The sequence below is a fragment of the Labrus bergylta genome, chromosome 13 (genome assembly GCF_963930695.1).
Source record: "Labrus bergylta chromosome 13, fLabBer1.1, whole genome shotgun sequence".
NCBI lineage: Eukaryota > Metazoa > Chordata > Actinopteri > Labriformes > Labridae > Labrus > Labrus bergylta.
The window spans coordinates 10,255,357-10,280,471 of record NC_089207.1 but is presented as its reverse complement, the minus strand read 5'-3'; the positions used below and the strand labels follow the sequence as shown (position 1 = coordinate 10,280,471).

The following is a 25,115-nucleotide window of genomic DNA, read 5'->3' as shown; positions in this document are numbered from 1 at the left end:
TTGGGAAAACATCTCTTTAAAGACTTCTAACGTGTAGCATATTGAAACTTTAGATGTTACTGATGAAGGATAAAGGATGAAGTGCTGTGTGTTAGCTTTCAAGCTGAAATCCAGTTGACATCATGAATAAGGAAAGACAGTTTTTTTTTTTTTGTTTTGTTTTTTTTGTTTTTTTTTAATACACAGAATGAAATCCCTGAAACCGTTCCAAATTTTGTCTCAAATATGCACACAAGATTTGAATGCTGAGACATTTTTTCCTCTTAACTCACGCTCGATTAAGGGCGATTCCAGGCTTCCAAATCAGTCGACACACATCGCGTTCACTCCCAAGTGTAATGTAGTGTGTTTACAAAATGGAAATGTGTAGTTCATGACAAAAGGTGGAAATGCAAAAATTCAAAGGAAGATGAATGAATGACTCTTCATTTTCATGTCTGGCCCGCTCAACACTTACGGGATTATTCAGACACATTTAAAGACAACATTTCTTAATGCCATCCACACTCACACAAAACTAAACAAGTTCAAAAATTAAACATGGATACAGTTAACAATTCACCACTGGTATAGCACTAAAACCAGCTACCGTAAAACTTAAATTAATAATCCTGGCCTTTATTTACTTCAGTCTATGAAACGACCCTGCCTTATTTTGGGACAGGCGTTGATACGAGGAGAGCCTTTAATGATTTTTAAACAAAACGAATGCACAGCAAAGATGGAAAAGACTATGAAATATTACATTTACAACAAAGAATATTTAAATGTGCACAAAATCAAGATAAACAAATTCAATTATAAATCACTGACTTTGTAAGTTCATACCAATATGCTGCACTGTGTGGGAGAGGGGCAGACATTTTCGTTATTATATTATTGATCTGCAAACTAATAAACACAATGCAGAGGGGCCTCTCATTAAGACCTGCCTTTAGTTGTCAAAACGTAAAGTAACATCGGGTAAGTAAAAGAGACTGATGAGCGTTTATTTGAAGTTTTACGGTAAATTGTGTTTTTTTTTTTTTTTTTTTATGTTTAACTGAAAATATTTGGCTTGATTTGTTTTCATTTGGGACCATTAGCTCTGTCGAGGACCCACTTGCTCTGCAGCATCAAGGATCACATTTCAGTGACGTAGAGCACACATTGTCCAATCAGATCAGCGCATGCAAACGACAGTTGATGACATCGCAAACATTTTTTTTTTTTTTCATCCTCTGGTCGGCCACCATTTTGGGAGTCAAAACACCCAGCAAATAGTAGCGCACACCTCCACGCTTCTCCGTGGCCTTACTATGGTTCACACATGTGTGGTGGCAGGCTGTAGGAACAGAAGGACACCGGGCACCACGTTATCTTTCTACCGGTTTCCCCGGGACCCCGAGAGGAAGCAGCGCTGGATAGCTGCTGTGAACCGAGAGGGCTGGGTGCCTAACGACGGCAGTCGGCTGTGTAGTACTCACTTCATCTCAGGTACGACTGTACTCACTTCATCTCAGGTATGACTGTTCTCACTTCATCTCAGACTGTACTCACTTCATCTCAGGTACGACTGTTCTCACTTCATCTCAGGTACGACTGTACTCACTTCATCTCAGGTACGACTGTACTCACTTCATCTCAGGTACGACTGTACTCACTTCATCTCAGGTACGACTGTACTCACTTCATCTCAGGTACGACTGTTCTCACTTCATCTCAGGTACGACTGTTCTCACTTCATCTCAGGTACGACTGTACTCACTTCATCTCAGGTACGACTGTACTCACTTCATCTCAGGTACGACTGTTCTCACTTCATCTCAGGTACGACTGTACTCACTTCACTTCATCTCAGACTGTTCTCACTTCATCTCAGACTGTACTCACTTCATCTCAGACTGTACTCACTTCATCTCAGACTGTACTCACTTCATCTCAGGTACGACTGTTATCACTTCATCTCAGGTATGACTGTTCTCACTTCATCTCAGACTGTACTCACTTCATCTCAGGTATGACTGTTCTCACTTCGTCTCAGACTGTACTCACTTCATCTCAGGTATGACTGTTCTCACTTCATCTCAGGTATGACTGTTCTCACTTCATCTCAGACTGTACTCACTTCATCTCAGGTATGACTGTACTCACTTCATCTCAGGTATAACTGTTCTCACTTCATCTCAGGTACGACTGTTCTCACTTCATCTCAGACTGTACTCACTTCATCTCAGGTATGACTGTTCTCACTTCATCTCAGACTGTTCTCACTTCATCTCAGACTGTACTCACTTCATCTCAGACTGTACTCACTTCATCTCAGGTATGACTGTTCTCACTTCGTCTCAGACTGTACTCACTTCATCTCAGGTATGACTGTTCTCACTTCATCTCAGACTGTACTCACTTCATCTCAGGTATGACTGTTCTCACTTCATCTCAGACTGTACTCACTTCATCTCAGGTATGACTGTTCTCACTTCATCTCAGACTGTTCTCACTTCATCTCAGACTGTACTCACTTCATCTCAGACTGTACTCACTTCATCTCAGGTATGACTGTTCTCACTTCGTCTCAGACTGTACTCACTTCATCTCAGGTATGACTGTTCTCACTTCATCTCAGGTATGACTGTTCTCACTTCATCTCAGACTGTACTCACTTCATCTCAGGTATGACTGTACTCACTTCATCTCAGGTATAACTGTTCTCACTTCATCTCAGGTACGACTGTTCTCACTTCATCTCAGACTGTACTCACTTCATCTCAGGTATGACTGTTCTCACTTCATCTCAGACTGTTCTCACTTCATCTCAGACTGTACTCACTTCATCTCAGACTGTACTCACTTCATCTCAGACTGTACTCACTTCATCTCAGACTGTACTCACTTCATCTCAGGTATGACTGTTCTCACTTCATCTCAGACTGTACTCACTTCATCTCAGGTATGACTGTTCTCACTTCATCTCAGACTGTTCTCACTTCATCTCAGACTGTACTCACTTCATCTCAGACTGTACTCACTTCATCTCAGGTATGACTGTTCTCACTTCATCTCAGACTGTACTCACTTCATCTCAGGTATGACTGTTCTCACTTCGTCTCAGACTGTACTCACTTCATCTCAGGTATGACTGTTCTCACTTCATCTCAGGTATGACTGTTCTCACTTCATCTCAGGTATGACTGTACTCACTTCATCTCAGGTATAACTGTTCTCACTTCGTCTCAGACTGTACTCACTTCATCTCAGGTATGACTGTTCTCACTTCATCTCAGACTGTACTCACTTCATCTCAGACTGTACTCACTTCATCTCAGACTGTTCTCACTTCATCTCAGACTGTACTCACTTCATCTCAGGTACGACTGTTATCACTTCATCTCAGGTATGACTGTTCTCACTTCATCTCAGACTGTACTCACTTCATCTCAGACTGTACTCACTTCATCTCAGGTATGACTGTTCTCACTTCATCTCAGACTGTACTCACTTCATCTCAGGTACGACTGTACTCACTTCATCTCAGACTGTACTCACTTCATCTCAGGTACGACTGTTCTCACTTCATCTCAGACTGTACTCACTTCATCTCAGGTACGACTGTACTCACTTCATCTCAGACTGTACTCACTTCATCTCAGGTATGACTGTTCTCACTTCATCTCAGACTGTACTCACTTCATCTCAGGTACGACTGTACTCACTTCATCTCAGACTGTACTCACTTCATCTCAGGTACGACTGTACTCACTTCATCTCAGGTACCACTGTACTCACTTCATCTCAGACTGTTCTCACTTCATCTCAGACTGTACTCACTTCATCTCAGGTACGACTGTACTCACTTCATCTCAGGTATGACTGTTCTCACTTCATCTCAGGTATGACTGTACTCACTTCATCTCAGGTATGACTGTTCTCACTTCATCTCATCTCAGGTATGACTGTTCTCACTTCATCTCAGGTACGACTGTACTCACTTCATCTCAGGTATGACTGTTCTCACTTAATCTCATCTCAGGTATGACTGTTCTCACTTCATCTCATCTGAGGTACGACTGTTCTCACTTCATCTCAGGTATGACTGTTCTCACTTCATCTCAGGTACGACTGTACTCACTTCATCTCAGGTACGACTGTACTCACTTCATCTCAGGTATGACTGTACTCACTTCATCTCAGGTACGACGGTACTCACTTCATCTCAGGTATGACTGTACTCACTTCATCTCAGGTACGACGGTACTCACTTCATCTCAGGTACGACTGTACTCACTTCATCTCAGGTATGACTGTTCTCACTTCATCTCATCTCAGGTACGACTGTACTCACTTCATCTCAGGTATGACTGTACTCACTTCATCTCAGGTACGACGGTACTCACTTCATCTCAGGTACGACTGTACTCACTTCATCTCAGGTACGACGGTACTCACTTCATCTCAGGTACGACTGTACTCACTTCATCTCAGGTATGACTGTTCTCACTTCATCTCATCTCAGGTACGACTGTACTCACTTCATCTCAGGTACGACTGTACTCACTTCATCTCAGGTATGACTGTACTCACTTCATCTCAGGTATGACTGTTCTCACTTCATCTCATCTCAGGTATGACTGTTCTCACTTCATCTCAGACTATACTCACTTCATCTCAGGTACGACTGTTATCACTTCATCTCAGGTATGACTGTACTCACTTCATCTCAGGTATGACTGTACTCACTTCATCTCAGGTATGACTGTTCTCACTTCATCTCATCTCAGGTATGACTGTTCTCACTTTATCTCAGACTGTACTCACTTCATCTCAGGTACAACTGTTTTCACTTAATCTTAGGTATGACTGTACTCACTTCATCTCAGGTATGACTGTTCTCACTTCATCTCATCTCAGGTACGACTGTACTCACTTCATCTCAGGTATGACTGTACTCACTTCATCTCAGGTAAGACTGTACTCACTTCATCTCAGGTACGACTGTTCTCACTTCATCTCAGGTACGACTGTACTCACTTCATCTCATGTACGACTGTTCTCACTTCATCTCAGGTACGACTGTACTCACTTCATCTCAGGTATGACTGTTCTCACTTCATGACTGTTCTCACTTCATCTCAGGTACGACTGTATTCACTTCATCTCAGGTACGACTGTACTCACTTCATGACTGTTCTCACTTCATCTCAGGTACGACTGTTCTCACTTCATCTCAGGTACGACTGTTCTCACTTCATCTCAGGTACGACTGTTCTCACTTCATCTCAGGTACGACTGTTCTCACTTCATCTCAGGTACGACTGTACTCACTTCATCTCAGGTACGACTGTACTCACTTCATGACTGTTCTCACTTCATCTCAGGTATGACTGTATTTACTTCATCTCAGGTACGACTGTTCTCACTTCATCTCAGGTACGACTGTACTCACTTCATCTCAGGTACGACTGTTCTAACTTCATCTCAGGTACGACTGTTCTAACTTCATCTCAGGTACGACTGTTCTCACTTCATCTCAGGTACGACTGTTCTCACTTCATCTCAGGTACGACTGTTCTCACTTCATCTCAGGTACGACTGTTCTCACTCCATCTCAGGTACGACTGTACTCACTTCATCTCAGGTACGACTGTTCTCACTTCATCTCAGGTATGACTGTACTCACTTCATCTCAGGTACGACTGTTCTCACTTCATCTCAGGTATGACTGTTATCACTTCATCTCAGGTATGACTGCAGGACACGGACTGTACTTTCTGTTTTATATCGTATTGTTTTGTTTGATTTACAGACCGGTGGATATTTTAAGAGTAGGTATTTTTGATTATTGCTCTCTCTAAATACGGTTTGATTAAATGTATGAGCAAGTGTCGTAATTAACCAGGGTAACGTATGTAATGTTACAACAGTTTAATAAAATTGCCTGCACACAATGATAATCTAAATCATCAAGTTATAGTCATAATCGACATTAATTCAATATATTTAACTTGTAGTTATCAAAGTCACAGTGTACGTGAAGTTATTAGAAGTCACTTTTTTATATGCCAAAAGCTAAAAACCTGAAATTACAGCAGATTAATTCAAATCAAGACATCGAAACCCGGTACCAATAAATCTGCGTGTAGCTGCTAGCTAGCTGCTAGCTGACTATAAAAATAGCGTTAAAGAATGGTTAGTAAACCCTGGCTCCCACCTGGTGGGTAGAACCAAACTGTGGTAGAATGTTTCACTTGTTTCTGTAAAATAAATTATTTTGATTATCACACTAAATTCAGATTTTTGCGATGTGTTTTTTGCAAATTCTCATACTGCGATAATGATGAATTTGCGATTAATTGTGCAGCACTGAAGCCTGCTATTCATTAAGATGCACAAACTTGCATCCCAGTGACAGTTTAGTTTTTAATACATTTTAAAAATAGATACACATTTTAATGTAAACATATTGTTGGACAACAGTTCATGTCTTTGTTTTATTATTTAGCTTACTGGCTCTTGTGTTTTTCATGTCGTAATTTTCCATGGTGGTTTTTAATGGATGCATTAACTCAGTTGAGGAGAAGGATACAACTTTTTGTCTCAAACACAAGTGCCACACAAAGCTGCAATCATAATGGTAGAACAATGAAAAAATGAGACGTAGCCTACAGAGAAAAACAAGGCAGCCTTCACTGACACAAAAAGAGATAAATATAACCTTTATTAATCACTTGGGAAGGTTCCCTCAGTTATCTGGGGATATACAGTAATAAGCAATTCAAATTCTTAAAATGTTCACCACCTCCCCGCCAACCACATCTTCTTTCCCCACATGCAGGTAAACAGGTGAAGAATCCCCGTTCACCAGATTATGTTCCTTCTGTGTTCACATCAGTTCCCTTATCCCCAGAGATGAAGGAGCCGGGTGCCTTGGAGGTGCTGGACAAGCAGGAAGCTCGTGTAGAGGCGGCAAACGCTTTGTTGTTCCTGCAGGGTCAGGGCAGCTCTGTGTCAGGAGAGCAGGGCCAGGACAAGCATCCTGAAGAGAGGGAGCAACAGAGACATGTGGAGGAGAGTGCTTCCTCTTCTATCAGCACAGATGAAGACGATGAGGATTATGATGAGTCTATGAGTGACAGCAAGAAAGGAAAGTTTGCTCAGACGTCTGATGCACAAGGGAACTTTGACGACCTCCTGAAAGCCCTGAAGAAGGAGAACCAGGCCCTCAGGGAGTCTGTGGAGAGAATGTCGCTCTCTGAGAGCTCTTTAAGGAACGATGCAGAGAAAGTGAAGTTTTACACCGGTCTACCAAACTTCTTTGTCCTAGAGACAGTCATGTGGCTGCTGGCTCCTCATATGGATGGGATGAAGAACATGAAGCTCTCCAAGTTCCAGCAGCTGCTGCTTACCCTGATGCGACTCCGCCTGGACCTTCGCAACCAAGACCTGGCCTATCGCTTCGGTATTAAAGTCAGCATGGTAACCAGAACTGTTCACCAGATGGTGAACATCATGTCCTCCACTTTGGTGCCGACGGCTGTCTTTTGGCCCTCCAGAGCTGAGCTCAGGAAGAACCTCCCTGCGGCTCTCTGTGCCTCTCACCCCGACTGCGCTGTCATCATAGACTGTTTCACGGTACCCTTTGAGGAGCCAGTTTCCCGGGGAAACCAGCAGCAACTACAGCATGGGATGGGGATGAGCTATAATGTGTTAAAGTATCTAATTGGTGTGGCTCCTCAAGGCGTTGTCACCTTCGTCTCCAGGGGCGTTCTGGGAAACGTCAGTGATAAAGGCCTGGCTGAAGGCTGTGGCTTCTTGTGCAAGCTTCTTCCAGGAGATGTTGTGCTGGCAAACCGTGATCTTGACATTGCAGATTCTGTTGCCGCCAGGGGAGCAATATTTAAAATTGCCAGGAGCTACGGGAGCTCAGAGGGCTCAACCCTCACTGATTCTTCCTCTGGGACGCTGAGTGTGCAGAGGCACGTGGAGAGGGTGATCTCCATTGTGAAGCAGAGGTACGCCATGCTCACAGGCCCCGTCGAGAGCCCCTTCACCACGACCTCTGAGCGCACGTCAAACCTCTCAACCTTTGATAAGATTGTGCAAGTTGCCTGTGCCTTAAACAACCTGTGCATCTCTGCTGCTCCGCTAGAGTGACTTATTTAAAAAATCCTTAGTGCTGTCCGGGCACTGAGTTCCCTATACTGCTTTGGACCTTAACTCATGTTCTCACACTTCATCTTCCTTACTACAGAAATGAACGACATACTTATCTGCTCTTATTTTCACTCTCAGTGTATGTGACTTCCTGTTATGTTGGCTGGTCTGATATGAGATATGATGTCCTTACATTATGCAACGCAACTGAGAGAGAATGACAGGCTTGCAGAAGGTGTTATTTTTATTGAAGTGTGGAACAACAACAGTGTGGAAAATGTGCCCTTTAAATGCATTTTTGATTCCCCTTGACAGAGGTATATAAAGTGCCGTTTGTATCATGAAGGTCAGAAGGGACAACACTTTTAAAAAGAGTGGGATACACATTGCCACATCTCCAATCTCAGAACCCATCAGCTAGTGTGGTAGTATCTTGAGGCCACTTTTTGAAGGTCTCGTTTCGGAATCAAAAGCATTTTTACACTGTCTTATCTCGGTCTCGGACTGGGTGGACTCCAGATTTTAAATCAAGACCACCACTGATTGGCTATTCTTCAACGCCATTACTGTGATTGGAAGGAAAACACCCCAAACTAAGTGGATGATTTTTCATTGATATTTATTGTCTTGGTCTTGCCTCGGTCTCGCCCTGCCTTGGTCTCGGTCTCGGTCTTGACTTAGTCTGAGTCCCTAAATGTCTCGGTCTCGGAGCACTCTGGTCTCTGGTATGTCTTGGTCTCGGTTAGTGTGGCCTTGACTACAACACTACTATCAGCTGTCGTCTGAAGATAATATAACCATGACCAACTTAATGGGGTTTTCAGTTAGCTACAAAGGATTTCCGTCAAAACCTTTTGCAAGCATTGCAAGTCAAACTAGCCACTTGAGGATTTAGGAAACAGCATTTAAGAGAGAGTTGCTAGCTGCACTTGCATGAAGATATCTTAAAAAAAAATAACTTAATGAAAGCTAAATTGTCTTCAGATGGGTTTTAGGATTGCATTACAGCAGATTGGATTGGCTTCTGCCTCTTTTGTTCTTCACACAGACTGTTTTCCTGCAAGAAGTAGAATAACTTCCTTCACACTTCTTTTTGCATCCAGCAGAGTCGCCCCCCTGGTGGCCAAAAGGAATAATGTACTGTTAGTTAAGGTGTTTTCTTACTGGCCTCATGTTTAAAACAAAGCGGCTCCTTTAACTTCTCAAAGGTTCTAAAAGCGTACACTAACCTCTTCTGACATTTTCTCACATTCATACCGGTCATACAGACTTCAGAAGAACAGAATACAAACACTGCAGGAAGACTGGCTACCTGATAGCACAAACAAATGTACCACTTTTACTACTTGATTGTCAGAGGCTTGTGTGACTTAACTTCTGTACTTCCTGGCTTAGTAGAAACGCAGCTCATTTCCAGGAATTTTTAGTCATAGCTTCCTGAAGAACAAAAATCTTGGAATGGCAGATATTTTACTTTATCACGTCTTTCCTGGTATTGATGAATTTGTACAATTCTTAAACTCCCAGGTGACAGCTGTTAGGATTAACTACAATACAGCACTGTTGGAGAGTCAGAACTGGGGTCCACTCAGAGGTTTAAAGGATGTCAATATTTACAACACAACAAGTGTTAATAATCACGTGTTGGTTGGATTTTTTAAGTATTCCTACTCAGTGTTTCCCATTTAAATTGAAATGTATATGAAGCATGTTGGGAAGGAAATATTTGGGTTAATTCCCATGTTTACGTGTTCGCTTTCCATAGCGTAGCTTGAAATCCCACTGCAGGGAAGAGGACAAACTCATAACATTTTGCTGCTGGCAGTTCCCAAAGTACAACTCCTCATAAGTAGGCGTTTGTGTACTAAATTAAGCGCCTTTCTCCGCAACATGCTTCTGCGATTCTCTGTAGTCACACCAAATCAAAGTGTCATTACAAATGAGTGAAACACATGCTGTTCATAAACAGGAACGAATCCCCAAAGGCAACCAGCATGTTGGCGACTGTTTAATTAAAGCTTTGTGTAGTTTAGCACGTGTGCTTTGGCACTTGAAAAATGAACATCTCATCAGTCATAGTTTAAACTCTCATCGGCTTTGTTCACTGTTTTCTGTTCTAATTGATTGTAACTGTTTTGGAGCACGATTAGGCATCACAGAGATGTTTCTGTTGGTTCAAGAACAAACCTAAAGGCTGTTTTCAAAAAAATATACGCAACCATTTAAAGGTCACATATATTGCAAAATACATTTCCTGTTTTACTTCCACTAATTTGTGTCCCTAGTCTGTCTACAAAACCCCCAATGATGAGAAAAGTCCATCCTCTCCATCTTTTTCCTGCTCCACTTTTCAGAAAATGTGTGCTCAAACAGGCCGTTTGGAGATTTTCTCTTCCTGACATCACAAAGGGCAGTAACCCCTCCCCCAGGTGGGTGACACTCCCACAGCTAGGTGTTTGTTCTGCCCTCTTAGTCTGCTTTCTCACTGTAAACAATAGGACATGGTGCGAGAAAGCCAGAGTACACCCAAGCCCTTCCAAAGAGGGGGCGTGGTCAGTCACAGCTCATTTACATTTAAAGCTACAGACACAGAAACAGCCTGTTCTGAGCAGGGCTGAAATAGAGGGGTTTATAGGCATGATCAAGTACAGGATCAGAGTGGATTTAGAACAAGACAATATGTGGCCTTTAAATACATTTTTGTATGTTTTTGATAATTTGTCAAATGTAAGCTAAAGAATTGGCTGAGGTTGGGGTTCCCATTTTTAAAAGGGGGACCGGAGGGTGTGCTCTAACTATCTGGGCTATTCGGCCCTGGACCATTGGACAGTGGACCAGCTCTTTACCCTTGCAGGGCTTCTCTGGGGCAATGGGATTAGACTCATCCGGTCTACTTGTAGTTTGTAGCCCTGGAGAAGGCTTATGATTGTGTCCCTCGGGTGGGTCATGTGGGGTGTCCTGCAGGAGTATGGGGTCCTGGGGGCGTGGCTTCTAGCCATCATGTCCCTGTATGACCAAAGTGATAGTTGTGTCTGCATTCTCAGCACAAAACCAGTAAGCTTCCCTGAGCGTGTCGACCTCCACCAGGGCTGTCCTCTCGTCTCCGATTCTGTTTGTGGATTTATCGACATTAACTGGAAAATCGGCTACATCTTTAAGAAATCATCTCATTGAAATGAGTCTTTAGTTGTCCGGCTGGTGCCTTAGTTTGTAAAGCTTGTTCTGCTTTTACAAATCCGCCTGTGTTTTAAACTACTTCTGGCTTGGTGTCTAAGCTAAACATGCATAAACAGTCTGCGCTCAAATGTTAACAAAGCATCTCTTATGATTATTCACTTAGCGCGTGTGTACGGCGAGAAAAGTTCCCATCTTTCGTCATCTTTCCTAATATCCATCCTTTTACCATTTAATGCGTATAAACTCCAAATGATGTCAAGTAGTTATGGAAAATAACCTTCAGGGGTTCAAGTGTTACAAAAGTGGTTCAGTTAAGGGACGGGAGTCAACTGAGGAGAATATTTGAATATTTGATCAATACATGATGGGAAGGGTTAGGGTCTAGACTAGAGGCTGAAGTAGCTCAGTGCAGTTAAGGGCTTTAAAAGGTGTTGCTTAATAAGCAGTTGGTGTGCGGTTAGCGTAAGCATGCTATGGTAGCTCAAAGTGGAATGTGCCTTCTGTTTTCCACTCGATGTTCCTTTCCATGGGTGGCTGTGTATCTTTCCTGTTCTGTTATATGTTTCATGTGCTCATAACTTAAATCTTCAAGGCTCCTTTTACCAAACCAATCCTATGTGATGTCCTCTTTTTGTTGTTGTTTAGCTGGTACTGTTGTTGTTTTTTTTAACTCCATGATGGTTATGGATTGTGTGACACCTTGTCCACCTGTCTGTCTAAAAAAGGTTTATAGTTGGAAAATGCCTTTACATGTTGCCAGTGTTGGAGCCCTTCTGAAAAATGAGTTCACTGGACACTGGTTTCATCCTTTGACATAGTTGGAGGCCTGGAAAGCCATTGTTTATTCGGCCTACGTTTTAATTTCCACCTTTACTTTTATTGCAACCTTCCAGAAGCCCTAATCAGAGTTGATGGTTTTCAGTTGGAAGAGAATGTTTTGTAGGTAGTTTGTACAAAGCCGGACGTGCATACATACATTTTATTCAACTCTGTCTCCCTTGTAATGGCTTCGCTTTCTCAAGAATCTCAAGATCTAGGTTTCTTTATTAGTTCATAAAAAGGTCAATTTGCTGTGCAGACCGGACATTCAGCATGCCAAAGGTGAAACAACACATCACAGCAAAAAAAGATTCACAGTTCAAGGGACATCTCTGGAAATTAAAGGTACAGTACGTGAAATTTTCACAGTAAAATATCTTAAATAAAATGGACTAAACCTGTTATTATTTTTTTTAATACTTCCATTACCTCAAATATTTCCAACAGTTATTATGACAGACACGACATGTTTATCGTTGCCATGGAAATGCTACATCCCAGACCGCTGCATAAGGAAGCGTGAGCTGCTACTGAAAGCTGCTGTTGCTGTGTGTGCTGCTGTGATAAAAGCGTGATGTAAATTATACTCGGATACATTAGCTCTTCTGTAAACATATTCTCTTCCTCAGGTCGGTTTTGCCCGTTTTTCTTGACTACGATCGACTCAGTTTGTTTTCATTGGGGATGGGGAGGGGAGAGAGAATCAGCATGATTCCTTGCCAGCCTCTATTTCATCTTTTGTATTGTTTTGATTGAGAACTCCCCTGGCGGCGGAGTAAAGGTACTGTGTTTAACTCATTTTCTCGGGAAAATCAGCGTTGTTATCCAGAGATAATGAGATAAATAAATTGAGATCTCAAGAAAACAACCAAAATGCACCTTGTAGCACGGGAAAACTGTGTAAATTACAGTGTATGGATGTTTGTCCGCTCCAGGCTTCCATACAAAGTAGCTATAGAACTGTAATAAAACATTTTCCTTAATTCACCGTCAGAACTTATTATAAATCAGAATTAAACTTTTGCAGATACCTACATCTGCTGATCCTCCCGTTTCCTCCAAACAAAGCAGAAATAATTCAGCACTTACTCTGTAAAAATGTTGTGAAATGTTTGAGAATTTAGAAATATAATATCCTTAACACATTTGTACCTTCAGACATGCTTCCTTTCTAAAGATATTGAATTTACTCAGCACATGGTTGTCTGTAATCTGGTGAACTGAAGTGCTTGTTGTTTGGAGCAGCTAGATTCTTACTTAATTTATTTACTTCTGTGCCTGCTTTTCAAAGAATAAACTACACCACTGAAGGCATACAGGGCGTTGTCTTATGAGTTGAGAATTTGGAAATACAAGTTTTTAGAAATGTACATTCTTGTGAAAGGAATGATTGTAGGGTTTCCATTAATTTGGTTGATGGTTTACTATTTTTTTTTTTTACTTTTACATACTTTATTAATCTCCAAGGGGAAATTCTGATTTTACACTCTGTTATTGAGAGACATGCTTCTCACACACACAGGCCCGAATACACATTCACAAACATGACCTGTGGTCATGCATTAAAGGAGAGATGTCAGATTAGGGCTGCTACACACTGCTGTATGCAGGGAACGAACCAGAGCTGTTGGCGGTTCAGTGCCTTGCTCAAGGGCACCTCGGCAGTTCTCGGGATGTGACCTGCCACCTCTCCATATAGCCTACCTGACCAACTTCTATTTTTGATCCACACTGGGATTTGAACCAACAACCCTCTGGTTCCTAAGTCCCAGAGCTACTGCCGATTACTCCTTTAAAATAATCACAGAGCTTTTAGATCGATGCGATAAGAAAATCTGTTTTTCCTCTCATGTCAACAATTACTGCAGTTACTTTTATGGGTTCCAGACGTTTAACAATCTTTATTGTTCATTAATATTTATTTTCTACTCCTGTGATCAGAAAATTAAAGTTTGGGGAAATGCAGCAGCCTTTTGAATCTTGCTTAACTCGGGATTGCGTGTTTTTCTTTCCTTTTTAAAAAAAAAATCCTCCTCAATGATGAATAAGTTTCATATTGAATGGGCTGTCTGCTCGTTCGTTGGTTTGTTTTAGTCTTGTATTTGCGTTCATACAGCTTTACTCATCGGTAAAGACTCATTCCAAGGCCAGAGGGGAGTGACTGAGTAATGTCCTGATATTTTTTTTTTTTTTTTTTTGATGTATCAAAGGGAGAAATGTATTGGAGGAAGCCCCGCCTAGAATATGTGCGGTCAGAGACGAGCGAAAAAGAAAGACGTCTCACACTGTTACTTTTTACAGTCACTACGGGTAAGACTTAAGATTTTGGACACCCGATGGTCAGCAGACAGCAAAGCAAGAAGCGACATAAAAAATGTTCTCTCCAGATAGAGACTTATGCCATAGGAGTTATTTCAAATTCTATATATATAATATATATATAAATTTCTCTTCACAATTTGCACTTCGGATTATGTTATTATTTTCTTCTTTATCCACATGATATAATTACATGGGACACTTGTTGCTGATCTCTAGTAGGCCCACTGAGACCTTATTAACTGCAGTTTAAGAAGTTGCTGTCAGTGGTGTAGTCCAGGGTATTAGCAGGTATATGGGAGTATACCCACTTCTAAAAAAAAATAACAGATTACTTGTCTCACAAAAGCACTGCCTTATGTAACTTTTTTACAACAAAAAGCAACCAGCGTGTACACTACTGCAATGCTGTGTAACCCCAAAACACACAATAAGGAATGGTTCACTCAAAAAGCATAACTATGTAGTTGTTTCTCAGCCTTTAGTGTAGTGGCCACTTACAAAAAAAAAGTTAATTTCACAACAATCACTACTCCCTTAAGACAAGCTGCGGAAATTGAGTGTCCATGTACAAATATAGAAGAATAATGAACTAAATATGCACATGTCACTGTTTCTAATCCAATTCACTTCATCCAGAGAGATCACGCTTACATCAGAGAGTAATAGTAATAGAGGCCGTTTAACCTCTGCTGGACCGGCCACTTTTGGGGTAACATTTATAGTGCAGTAGGACCATCTTCGTGAAGCACAACTACACCACTGGCCGCTGCAACAACAACAACAACAACAACAACAACAACAAACAACCAGCTACTCCTCGCCGAAACAGAACAGAAAACCACTGAGCGAGTCTCGCCCTCAGTAGACGATCTTTGTAACGGTGCTGACGTGCGTCGGTCCGTCACGTGACCTGTGGAATGTTAACAATGCAGCGAGTGTCCAACTTTGTGCTGCATTTCTGATCCAGGCTGCAGTTTGGGGAGAAAATGGAGGCTCATTTCATCATATTTACCTCGCTCCTCCGTCTACAACGAGCCTTTCGACCGACGAACGGACTTTAAACGTTGCTATTTGACGGGATTTTACTCTCCAATCTGAAGTTATATTCTCGCTAGGTCTTCTATCACATGGTAAGTTGAGAGTTACTTTTTTTTTTTGGGGAGGGGAGTGGTGGTATAAAACTTATTTCCACGACTTTGTTTCTTGAGGGGGAAAAGTTCCGTCACGGGTATGCTGAAGTTATGGATACAGAAGTACATGCTTTTTTTTTTTTTTGTATTCTTCCCCTTTAACTTGAAGACTAGTTAGGGTTAACGGGACTCCCCCAGGGTTGCTTCTGCAGAGGACTGATCTGGTGTTGCGCCTCTCTCAGCCTCCCCCCCCCCCTCTCTCTCTCTCTCTCCAGCCGGGGATACAGTGGGGAAGGCCACGGGATGGTAAAACTGGGGTTTCCGTTGCGTTTAATGTCCAGGGGCCCCCCAGGCAAAGACTGTAAACTACTCAAAGACACCATTTTGTAACGGTATTTAAAGCTTTGGCACAAATATGCAGATTGAAAACCCGAAACAGGAGGGTATGGTTTGTGCTGGATCCTCTCGGGCTATTTAAAAAAATAAGCAAATCTTGTTTTGTTTAACCTCTAAGGGGCCCAGAACTTCATGTTGGGGGCCCTAGTGTGTATATATATAAGAAAAGGGCCCAAGAGTGACTGAGGTAGATTTGCTCCTTAAGATTTTCTATTTTAAATACCCTGTTGTTGTCATCATGTAAGTGATTTAGTTCATGCAAACCTCCTGTAATATGCTTCCCCATGTGGGCAAAACAATTTAAAGGCAAAGTGTGTCCAAATTAACATCAAGAAGATTGAGTTTCTTTTATTTGTCAGTTATGACACAGTGATGAGAAATTACCATAACCTGTTTGGATAATGTAATAGGGTGAAAAAAGTCCAGACAATTTGTTTTGAATTTCCTATTTTACACTCCCAAGCCTGAAGGCCTGCATAGTTTGGCACTGATGCAGCCATGTGTTTCATTCAGGTGTGCTACTACTACTACTACTACTACTACTATGCACTCACCTCACACACCTTTCTCCCTGTCTGTTTGACAAACTTTGATCACCAGTTGTTTTTGCTGCCTGTCAATTCAGGTGTTTGATTTGTTGTCAATTCACCTGAAGGAAGGTGCCTCCAATTCCAAGTCGAGTCCTCCGCATGCTGAGTTATGCAAACCAAGGATTAATTTAGAAATGTCACGCTCCTGATAGTGTTTCCTGAGGCGAGAGGTCACATTTTAGAAACAATCGGGCCTTTTGTAAACATGCAGTGATCGTGCAACAGTGTGGTCAAGTATCTAGACTGCACAGCTGGATTTAATCCTGCCTGGCCGTGCAGAGAAATCTGTCAGGGAAGAACCACAGGGATGACTGCAAGCCTATTGGACAGATGCAGGCAGATGTTGGCTGTGGCTATTTAAGCGTTGTTGTTTGTTCTATTGTCAACCAGCAGGTTAGAGAGAAACAAATCAGGTGACAAACTAGCAAAGATATTTGGGATGAGGCAGCTATTTTGGCTGCTACATGTAAACTCTGGCTCTGGTGTCTGTGCTGCTGCTGTGCCAGGGGAAGGCCTGGGTTTAATTCCATGTGCATGTGTGTCTGTTTCTGGAGATTATTGAGCTCCACAAACTGTAGAACAATGCTGGTATAGTGTCTGTGACGTCACCTGAAGATTTCACAAGAGATGTTTTGAATGCCTAATGGACTGTCTTTGCGGATTTCTCAGCTCATATTGCAGAGATTCTCAATTCCTCTTTCAAAATGTGATGAGTCAGGATGAGGAAAAATGTCACTTAATACATTTAGGAAATTAAAACATAATGTGTAACTATTATTAGGGCCGACCCATATGGGATTTTTTTTGGGCCGATACTGATATCAGAAAATCAGATTCCGATATATCAGTCGATATCTGAATTTGATCTATGAAATCTTTAGAGATAGATGGATACAGATAAACACATTCATTTTGATGCCTCAGATACACTTACCAAACACTTCTGGAAAACATTTAATGATGGAAAGTAAATGCGCGTACGTGCATCACTGCTTGACACTGACTCTGAAGAGTTATGATGCTAGTTATTATCCAGTTAGCGCCCTCTGCTGGTGAAAGATAACCACTGGTGTAATACAGTGAAACTCAAATGAAATGCTATTTGACTGGTGAATAAATCTAGTCATATTGGCGCATATCTGAGATAAAATTAGCCGATACTGATAGTCACTGGATATGCTAATATCGGCCGATATTATCTGCTGGCTGAATAATCGGTCGGGCTCTTTCTATTATATGATAACACAATCAAAGCATTCCCTTTTCCCCCACGTGCTAATCTTTTTCTGTCTTTATCAAACACAAAAACATGCAAACTCTCTCAACTTGGTTTGTAAACATAAGATATGGATTGGAAGATATGTAAGCAGAGCGAGTCGATCAGCCAACAAACCTACCGAGGGCTACACAAGCTTCAGAGTTGCTATTGAGGAAGTTTTAGTTTCCATAATATCTGCAAAGAGCAAAAACATTACCATCCAGATTCTCTAAAAAAGATCAAACAAGCTAGATATTATCAGGGCCGTAACCTGGAAGACTTGAACATAACTTTGAGGTTCTCATGAACTAAATCCTCTGCTGACGTTAGGTTCAGATGAAGATCTCTGGGCATATTTCATCTCTTTGAAACTTATTGCAAGACATGGAAAAATTTGGTCATTTTGGGGGAAAAGCAAACTTCAGAGTATTTTGGAAAATGTGAGGAAGCCTGAATGGAACTGAGGCAACAAGAGACCAAAAACTGCATCCCAAACAACTCTTAATAAGATTTCAAAAGCAAAAAACACAAGGGAACTGGATTTTTGTTTCTTTGAAAGATATATCTGGGGGGAGGGGGTTTAATTCTTTCCACTTAGTGCAGTTTTTTTATGAAGAAGGGCTTTTGTTGGACAGTCTGTTGAATGTTTTTTTTTTAATCTGAAAATCTATAAAAAATCTGTTAATGATGATTTTATTTTGCAAGACCACTTCATTTTTGAATTGAGTTTTGGAAGAAACTCCTTTGGGATATATGTTATTTGTTAAAACCACCTTTTCAGGAAAATATCAAGAAAGGTGGCCATATGTTGTAGATTTTTTTTTTTAATGAACTGATCCAACATAAAACAAGATTTGAAGACTGTGGGTGAGAATGCTTTCAGATGAGATTATTGTCCTAAAGGGCACATTTTCAAAATGGTTTTTTTTTTAACTTCCCACCTCAGCCCATTTTCACCGTGTGTGTGGTCTGATTATAAGTCAGAGGTCAGGTTTAGAGCCAGATAAAACAAGAGATAATCTGAGGTATGTATTGATGAAGGGCTAGGGTTAAGTATGGAAGTACGCCGCCGGGTGTTTGTAGCTCCTTGTTTCACAGTTTAAAATTTGAACAGAGCAGCGTCTCCTCACATTTTTTTTTCTGCTGGTAATTATTATTTTTAGGTTTGACCTGCTCCAACACCCTGTCCCAAGCCAGTTTCCAGACAGCCATCTTCAATAATTCTTGTTTTTTGGTTTATTTTGGTCAGCATAGACTGTCCCATGATTCAACGGTGGTATGAGCTTACTTGTAGTTACTTGTGGAATGGAATGCTCATCGGTCGGACGCGGCGCCTAAAGCATCGCAGGAATGGAGGCTAGAGATCCCAGAGATGTGGCAACATTTATGAAGCTTGGCAACCATCGCCCCGCCCACCCACCGGACCGACCTCAAACGTAAAAAAATAAATTATTTTAGGCATACAAACTTTCATGTGTACACACAGTGAGGGCTGTGTCCTTCTTAGAAATGGCCCAAAGGGATGAAATCTGCCAGGAAGGAGGCGGGTGGGGAGGTAGTTCAAGGCCTTCTTGTGTTTGGCTACTTCAGTGTGACCGCCTCGATCCCAGTGCTGCTCTGCATTTATAATGGACAGTCACTCCTGGGCAAATGGTTGAAGTCTTTGCCACCGTCTTAATAAAAGGACACATTAATTGGACATATTTATTTATCATTTTTAACCTGTATGATATATCTAAAATTGAAAAACAATAATGATAATTTTCAATGTAGTTAACTCTTTTTTCCCAATCCATTGTGTTATTTATCCCCACTTTAAATTCCAATTTAAAAGTGTTGTTTAAATCAGTGTTTCTCTGTGCGCTTGTGGCCTAGTGGTGAGTTTGAGTACCCTTGTACAGAAGATAAAGTCCTGGAAAGCAGATGGCCGGGGTTCAAATCTGACCTGTTGCTCCCATCCTGCATGTCATTCCCCACTCTCCCTCTCCCCGATTTCTGACTCCATATTCCTATCTCTCCAATAAAGTGTTTAAGTGTATAAAAAGCCCCCCGAACAAATAAAAAAATGTTAAACGTGATTGATATTTAAATTTTTAAATCGGGAAGCTTCTGACTCGATCGGGAGCCGCAAAATAATCGTATTGACAGCACTAACTTTTAGTACTATTTGGACAAATAATCGGTTACTACAAGCCTGAAATTGGGCCTTGTTTGGGGGGAGGGGCCTAAAATCGTTGAAAGTGTAGCCAGCTTAAGCTAACTTTTAGTGGGAAGACAATGCCATAGATTTAAGTGTCTTCAAGCAAGTTTAAAAACACTTCAACACAGTGTATAAAAAGTGTGAATAATGTTGCGTTTCTTCATGCCAGAGCTTCGTGGGCATGCGGAAATATGCCCTGACAGATAAAAATAACAGATTTGCAAACTCCTTCAATTTATAAATTATTTCCACGTGTGTCAGGGTTCTTGTGGCTGAAATGATTGGACGTTCTGAGTTTCTTTAACTTAATCTAGCTGCCTATCTCACTGTATGAAATAAAACCAAATCAATAAAAGGTTGATTGCTTAACAAATGGTTGGAATAGTAGACAAGATTGTAAAACCCCAGCCATGTCAGAACCTGCCAGAATGTGAGTGTGTCTGGCATTTAGTCAGTGTAGGAAACAAACCAGGTAGGTATGTGGAGCTCAGACATCACCTGCCAGACAAACAGAATCCGCTCGGCCTGAGAAAGATAATTGGACCGAAGAACAACCTGCTTTTCAATTCCTCAGGCTTCTGTCAAGGCCTTTGCCATGATAATAGAGATAGGCTCTAAATGTCATGTATAAAATGTAGGTTGAACAACAGCCAAACGATACATGTTGCACAATCTATGAAAAATGAAAATGTTCCTGGTTCTTTATTATGTGTGATGTTTCCCCACTTTGAGTTATGTCCTTCTCTTCATTACAACACAATGATAAAAGCTGGTGTAGGCAAGTTTTTAGATTATTTAGTTGTTTAATTTGTTTTAACGTTTTACATCCCAACAACAATATAAAAAAACCAAAATGCTCTGGCTCAAATAAAACTGTCTGTGACTATCCTAGATCTGTGTGAGCCTGTCCAAATCATTAGATGGCTAACCTGTACAAGAGCGGCAGACTGAACTAAACTGTTTGAGTTTGGATATGGTTAGCTTCAACAACAATACATCAAGAAGTAGTGCACGGCACGCACACTCATTTGAAGGACGTGGCGTTCACATGCTTTTAATTGGATCCTGTTAAAATCTTGCTTACCGTTGCTGGATCATCCTACCTTTCTGATTCCTGCTTTATTTACAACTTTGAAGTTTATATGGGCTATCATGATGACATGTAAGACTTTTTTAGAAAATGCAAAAATTAGCAGCTAATTCCATCAATTAGCTCCACTGAGCTGCTGGCATAACTTTTCATCTTCTAGACCCCCCGACTGAAGTGTGTCATCTGGGGCTTTATAGTCTCAGACCAGCGGATATTCTCTGTCAGAGACTTTTCAAGTTAGACTGAAGTGAATTCTTCGGGGACACAGCAAAGCGTTTCTTAGATTGTGAAGATAATACACTTTTGATGCTAAATATAGATGATCAGCAGCTCCTGCATTGGAACACTGGTGAACACATACGCTTTGTATTCACAGTTGTGATGAAATACTTTTTTTTTTCCATGTCCTCCCTCGAAGCGCCTCATATCTCATTGTGTCACCTTAAGATGCTAGTATTTGACATTGGACTGTGAGCGCTCACGTGAGGCTCCTGACAGAAACATGTGCATCGATTTCACACGTCATCCCATCTGCCCTGCAGGAGTAACACCAATGTGGCGTATGTTACTCCAAGATAAGGCGGTTAAACTGTGTTAAATGTCTGATCCCAGGGGAGCATCATAGGCAGAGAGGCTGAGGTATGGTTGGAGGCCCGCTGCTCTGTTTTGACCCCAAGTTTGAGCTCTGCGCTCTCACAGGGGTGTTTACCAATGACCACGTAGTTCAAGTATGCAGTGACAGGGGCTGATTTTGCAACCACAGCTATGAATTGGGGGGGCAGTTGGTGTGTAGTGACCCTAAGCATTCTTGAATGAGGCATTAGGTATGCATTAGTGCTACAAATGCTCTACTAATCTCTGGAATCTGACCTCCAGGTCATACCGGCCTCATTCTCGTTCCATGTGAAGTCTGGCTTATTTAGTTACAATTTCTAAAATCCATTTTGTAAGTTAAGCTTGAATTTATGATGTTTTTCCTCCAGTCTTGTTTGAGCCGCTATTGAATAAAGTGGGTGTCTTCTGTGTGGAAAAAAACTAAGTGAAAAATGGTTGTCAGTAGGTGCACATGAGTAAAAAATCTCCTAATTTTTCAAACATTAGAAAACTGTTCACTTCAAATACAGTATGTGGCTGTCAGTGGTAGCTCAGCTGGCAGTCCCTACCTGATCTCCTTTGTTTACTACATTGCATCCAAGAAACACTGATTTTTGAACTGCCTTTGAAGCCATTTTACTGCATTAGATTACTGGTTTTGGTTATTTCAAGGAGTGGGAGGAGACCTTTTTGGATAATTCAGCAGGTGAAAAGAAAACTGAAAGAAATCCTTACTTAAAAAATCAAGCTAATGCTGCAGCTCGATTTGCAGCCGCTGATATTTGCTGTTTGCGGTAGAAGATAGATCTTTTTTTTTATGTGCACCTTGTGAATTAAGATAATTCAGAAAAATGACTGAAATGCACTCATCTTCTAGACCCCCTGACTGAAATGCCGGATAGCCTGGGGGCTGTCATGCTCCATGTGCGAAGACTCTGGCCCTCTTCGGGGTGGCTGTGGGTTCGGGTCTGGCCTCGACACTTCATGCCCCGCTCTCTCCTTCCAGTGTTTCCTGTCTCTCCTCAGCTGTCCTGTCTAGTGAAGGCAAAAAAGCCCCAAAAAATAATTTACAAAAGAAGTTTTGAAAGTATATTTCAAAACGATCTATTTTTAATGAGTCTTTGTATGTCTGGAGGCATCCTTCATTATCATGATACTGGCAGCGTTCTCAGATTGTATGAAGTCATATCCATTTTAGTCATTATATTAACTAACATATTAATTCCATAAATAAGAGTGTCCTCTAATTAAAAACCTGTTTGACATGTTTTATGGGTCGTGTTTATAAATACTCTGATGCGATGCACTAGTAGACTTTGTGTGTGTTGCAGCTTATTGCTGTGTCACTTCTGCATATTTGGTATTTTTTCATTAAAGGCAGGTCTTTCTTGCTCTCAGGATGTAAGCCGCCCAGTGCTTGCTTTTAATTTTAGAAAATAAGAAAAACATGCGCACTATGCATGACCACAGTCTCCACGCTCTAACTCCATCCCTTCCTCCACAGGCGGAGATTGGCAGCATCATGGTTTGGCTCCGCGGTGCCCTCGTGACCGGTTGCATTTCCTGGAATAAGCTGGAACCTGAGCCTTGAAAGCCACACCATGGAATGAGTGTAGTACCACACCTCAGCTTCATCTGGCCCACCAGCATCAGCAGGAATCACAGACACAAAGAGAGACACAAACAAATACGGGACACGGAGGAGGAGGACTCTCTGCTCCTGCCCGCTTTTTTTTATCTATTTAGGTCAGCTAGCCAGAAAGAGATCATTTGGAGGGAGTGAGCGTCAGTGTGTGTGTTTCTCTTTTAGAGTAGGTGCCTGCCCTGGGCACTGAGGACATGAGGCCAAAAACTTTCCCAGCTGCCCCCTATGTGGGGAACACGCGCCAGAGGCTTCAGGAGATCAAGGAGGGTCTGAAGCAGCCGGCCAAGCTTGTGAGCCAGGCCCTGCACGGGGGCAGCTCCCGGACCGAGGGCGGCAGAGGGGCCGACTGCAAGAGCGGGAAAGACACGGCCAGCCGCCAGCAGCAGCTTCGACCGCCACAGAAGTTTAACAACTACCAGAATGCCCTTCGAGAAATCAGAAAGTCCCTCATGCCCTTTGCCAACGAGTCAGGCCCGTCTTCAGGGTCAGGACACCCTGCAGGAGCCGGGGAGGTGAACCGGCAGATGCTGCAGGATTTGGTCAATGCCGGCTGTGACCAGGTGAGTCTCACAGAGTGTTTGAGCATGCATGTGTGTGTGCGTTTATGTGCTTGGAATTGTTCACTTTTGTATAGCTATTCATCCCTTTTGATTTGGGTGGTTGTGCTCTTGGCTTCCAGGACGTGTTGTAAATCAGTGAGTGGTGTAATATTAGAAGATTTTTTTTAACCAGATTAGCCACAATTACAAAATCCAAAATAAACACTTTCTCAATAGTATTTCCAGAAATGTAATAATTAATTTGAAATTCACATTATGAAATCTTCAACAGTACGCCCCAGCTGTTCACCAGACATTTAAACATTTCCCGCTGAATCTTTTCTGGTTTCACATCAGTGTTGTTTTTCACTATATCATTTGACAGGATGAAAGATTTTTATACATTGGACGTCTTGGCCTTAATTTGTCAGAGGAACAAGCGCCGCAAACACAAGCAACAGCTCAGCCGGAAGCTCTGCAGAAAAGTGTTACAGAGACTATTGCACTTCATATTGTTCCTGTAATTCTGAACTATGTTATCGCACATTGAAGAGACTCTGAAGATGTTTTGTAGTTGGTATTAACACAGTGCATGGACATGTTGGTTGTCTTGGCAAGTGTTGCTCTGTTTCTGTAAACTTCACTGAGATGTCTGAAGTCGCTCTGCCTCCTTCAGTCAGGAATTCTTAATGAAAGCAGTCAGGAGTGCCACAGGCTCTTAGATGCAAAACAATACAAGCTTTCCCTGCACAGTGCACTTGGCTGTGGTTATGTAACGCAGGCCTGAGCCTAGGTCATGTTGAAATATCAGGTGGGTTTCCAGAGTGGACCGTTTGGAGTTTACTCCCTCCGTCCAGCTTGAGGAATGTGAGAGCGTCATCAGACGTCTCTGTAGAGAGTTGGGAGAGTGAGGGCCTCCTTCACATGTTAACCTTCAGCCTCAGAAATCACAGATTCACAGTGTCACATGGATGCTGTTAACCAGGGATCACTTCACTTTTATTTTTGAGTTGGAGGACAGTTAACGGAGCAATATGTAAGATATCTACTGAATAAAATGATAAGTGACCTTACTATATGATCAGACATTAAGGAAACATGCTATGTTGACGAGCTGGCTGCTTTGACAACAATGCAGCAGCCAGTATGTCCTCCTTCTAAGATTAGATTCTGGTCCTGTATGGTCTGTTTTTGTTTGGACCAGAGAAGGTAGGCAGTTTTA

At 41.8% G+C, this 25,115-nt stretch overlaps 2 protein-coding genes across 2 annotated transcripts in view; both read left to right on the top strand.

Moving 5' to 3' along the window:
* The first annotated feature begins 1,123 nt into the window (after positions 1-1,123).
* On the top strand, positions 1,124-13,443 carry LOC109982683 (uncharacterized). Its single transcript, XM_020632010.3, has 2 exons — positions 1,124-1,476; positions 6,815-13,443. The coding sequence occupies exons 1-2, from the start codon at positions 1,170-1,172 to the stop codon at positions 8,131-8,133; spliced, it is 1,626 nt and encodes a 541-aa protein (XP_020487666.2). The 5' UTR covers positions 1,124-1,169; the 3' UTR covers positions 8,134-13,443.
* Positions 13,444-15,396: 1,953 nt separating this feature from the next.
* Positions 15,397-25,115, top strand: part of lats2 (large tumor suppressor kinase 2) — a 29,499-nt gene continuing 19,780 nt past the window's right edge. Inside the window, exons 1-2 of the mRNA XM_020631989.3 lie at positions 15,397-15,581; positions 23,214-23,914. Coding sequence (XP_020487645.1) covers positions 23,549-23,914 — 366 coding nt within the window. The 5' untranslated portion in view covers positions 15,397-15,581; positions 23,214-23,548. The remainder of the gene's footprint in view (positions 15,582-23,213; positions 23,915-25,115) is intronic.

What these genes read in the sequence shown, in the direction of transcription:
- LOC109982683 (XM_020632010.3), top strand. Translation starts at nt 1,170, where the DNA reads ATGCAAACGACAGTTGATGACATCGCAAACATTTTTTTTTTTTTTCAT. An exon ending in TAGTACTCACTTCATCTCAG is followed by an intron (nt 1,477 to 6,814) that starts GTACGACTGTAC and finishes CCCCACATGCAG; the next exon opens with GTAAACAGGTGAAGAATCCC.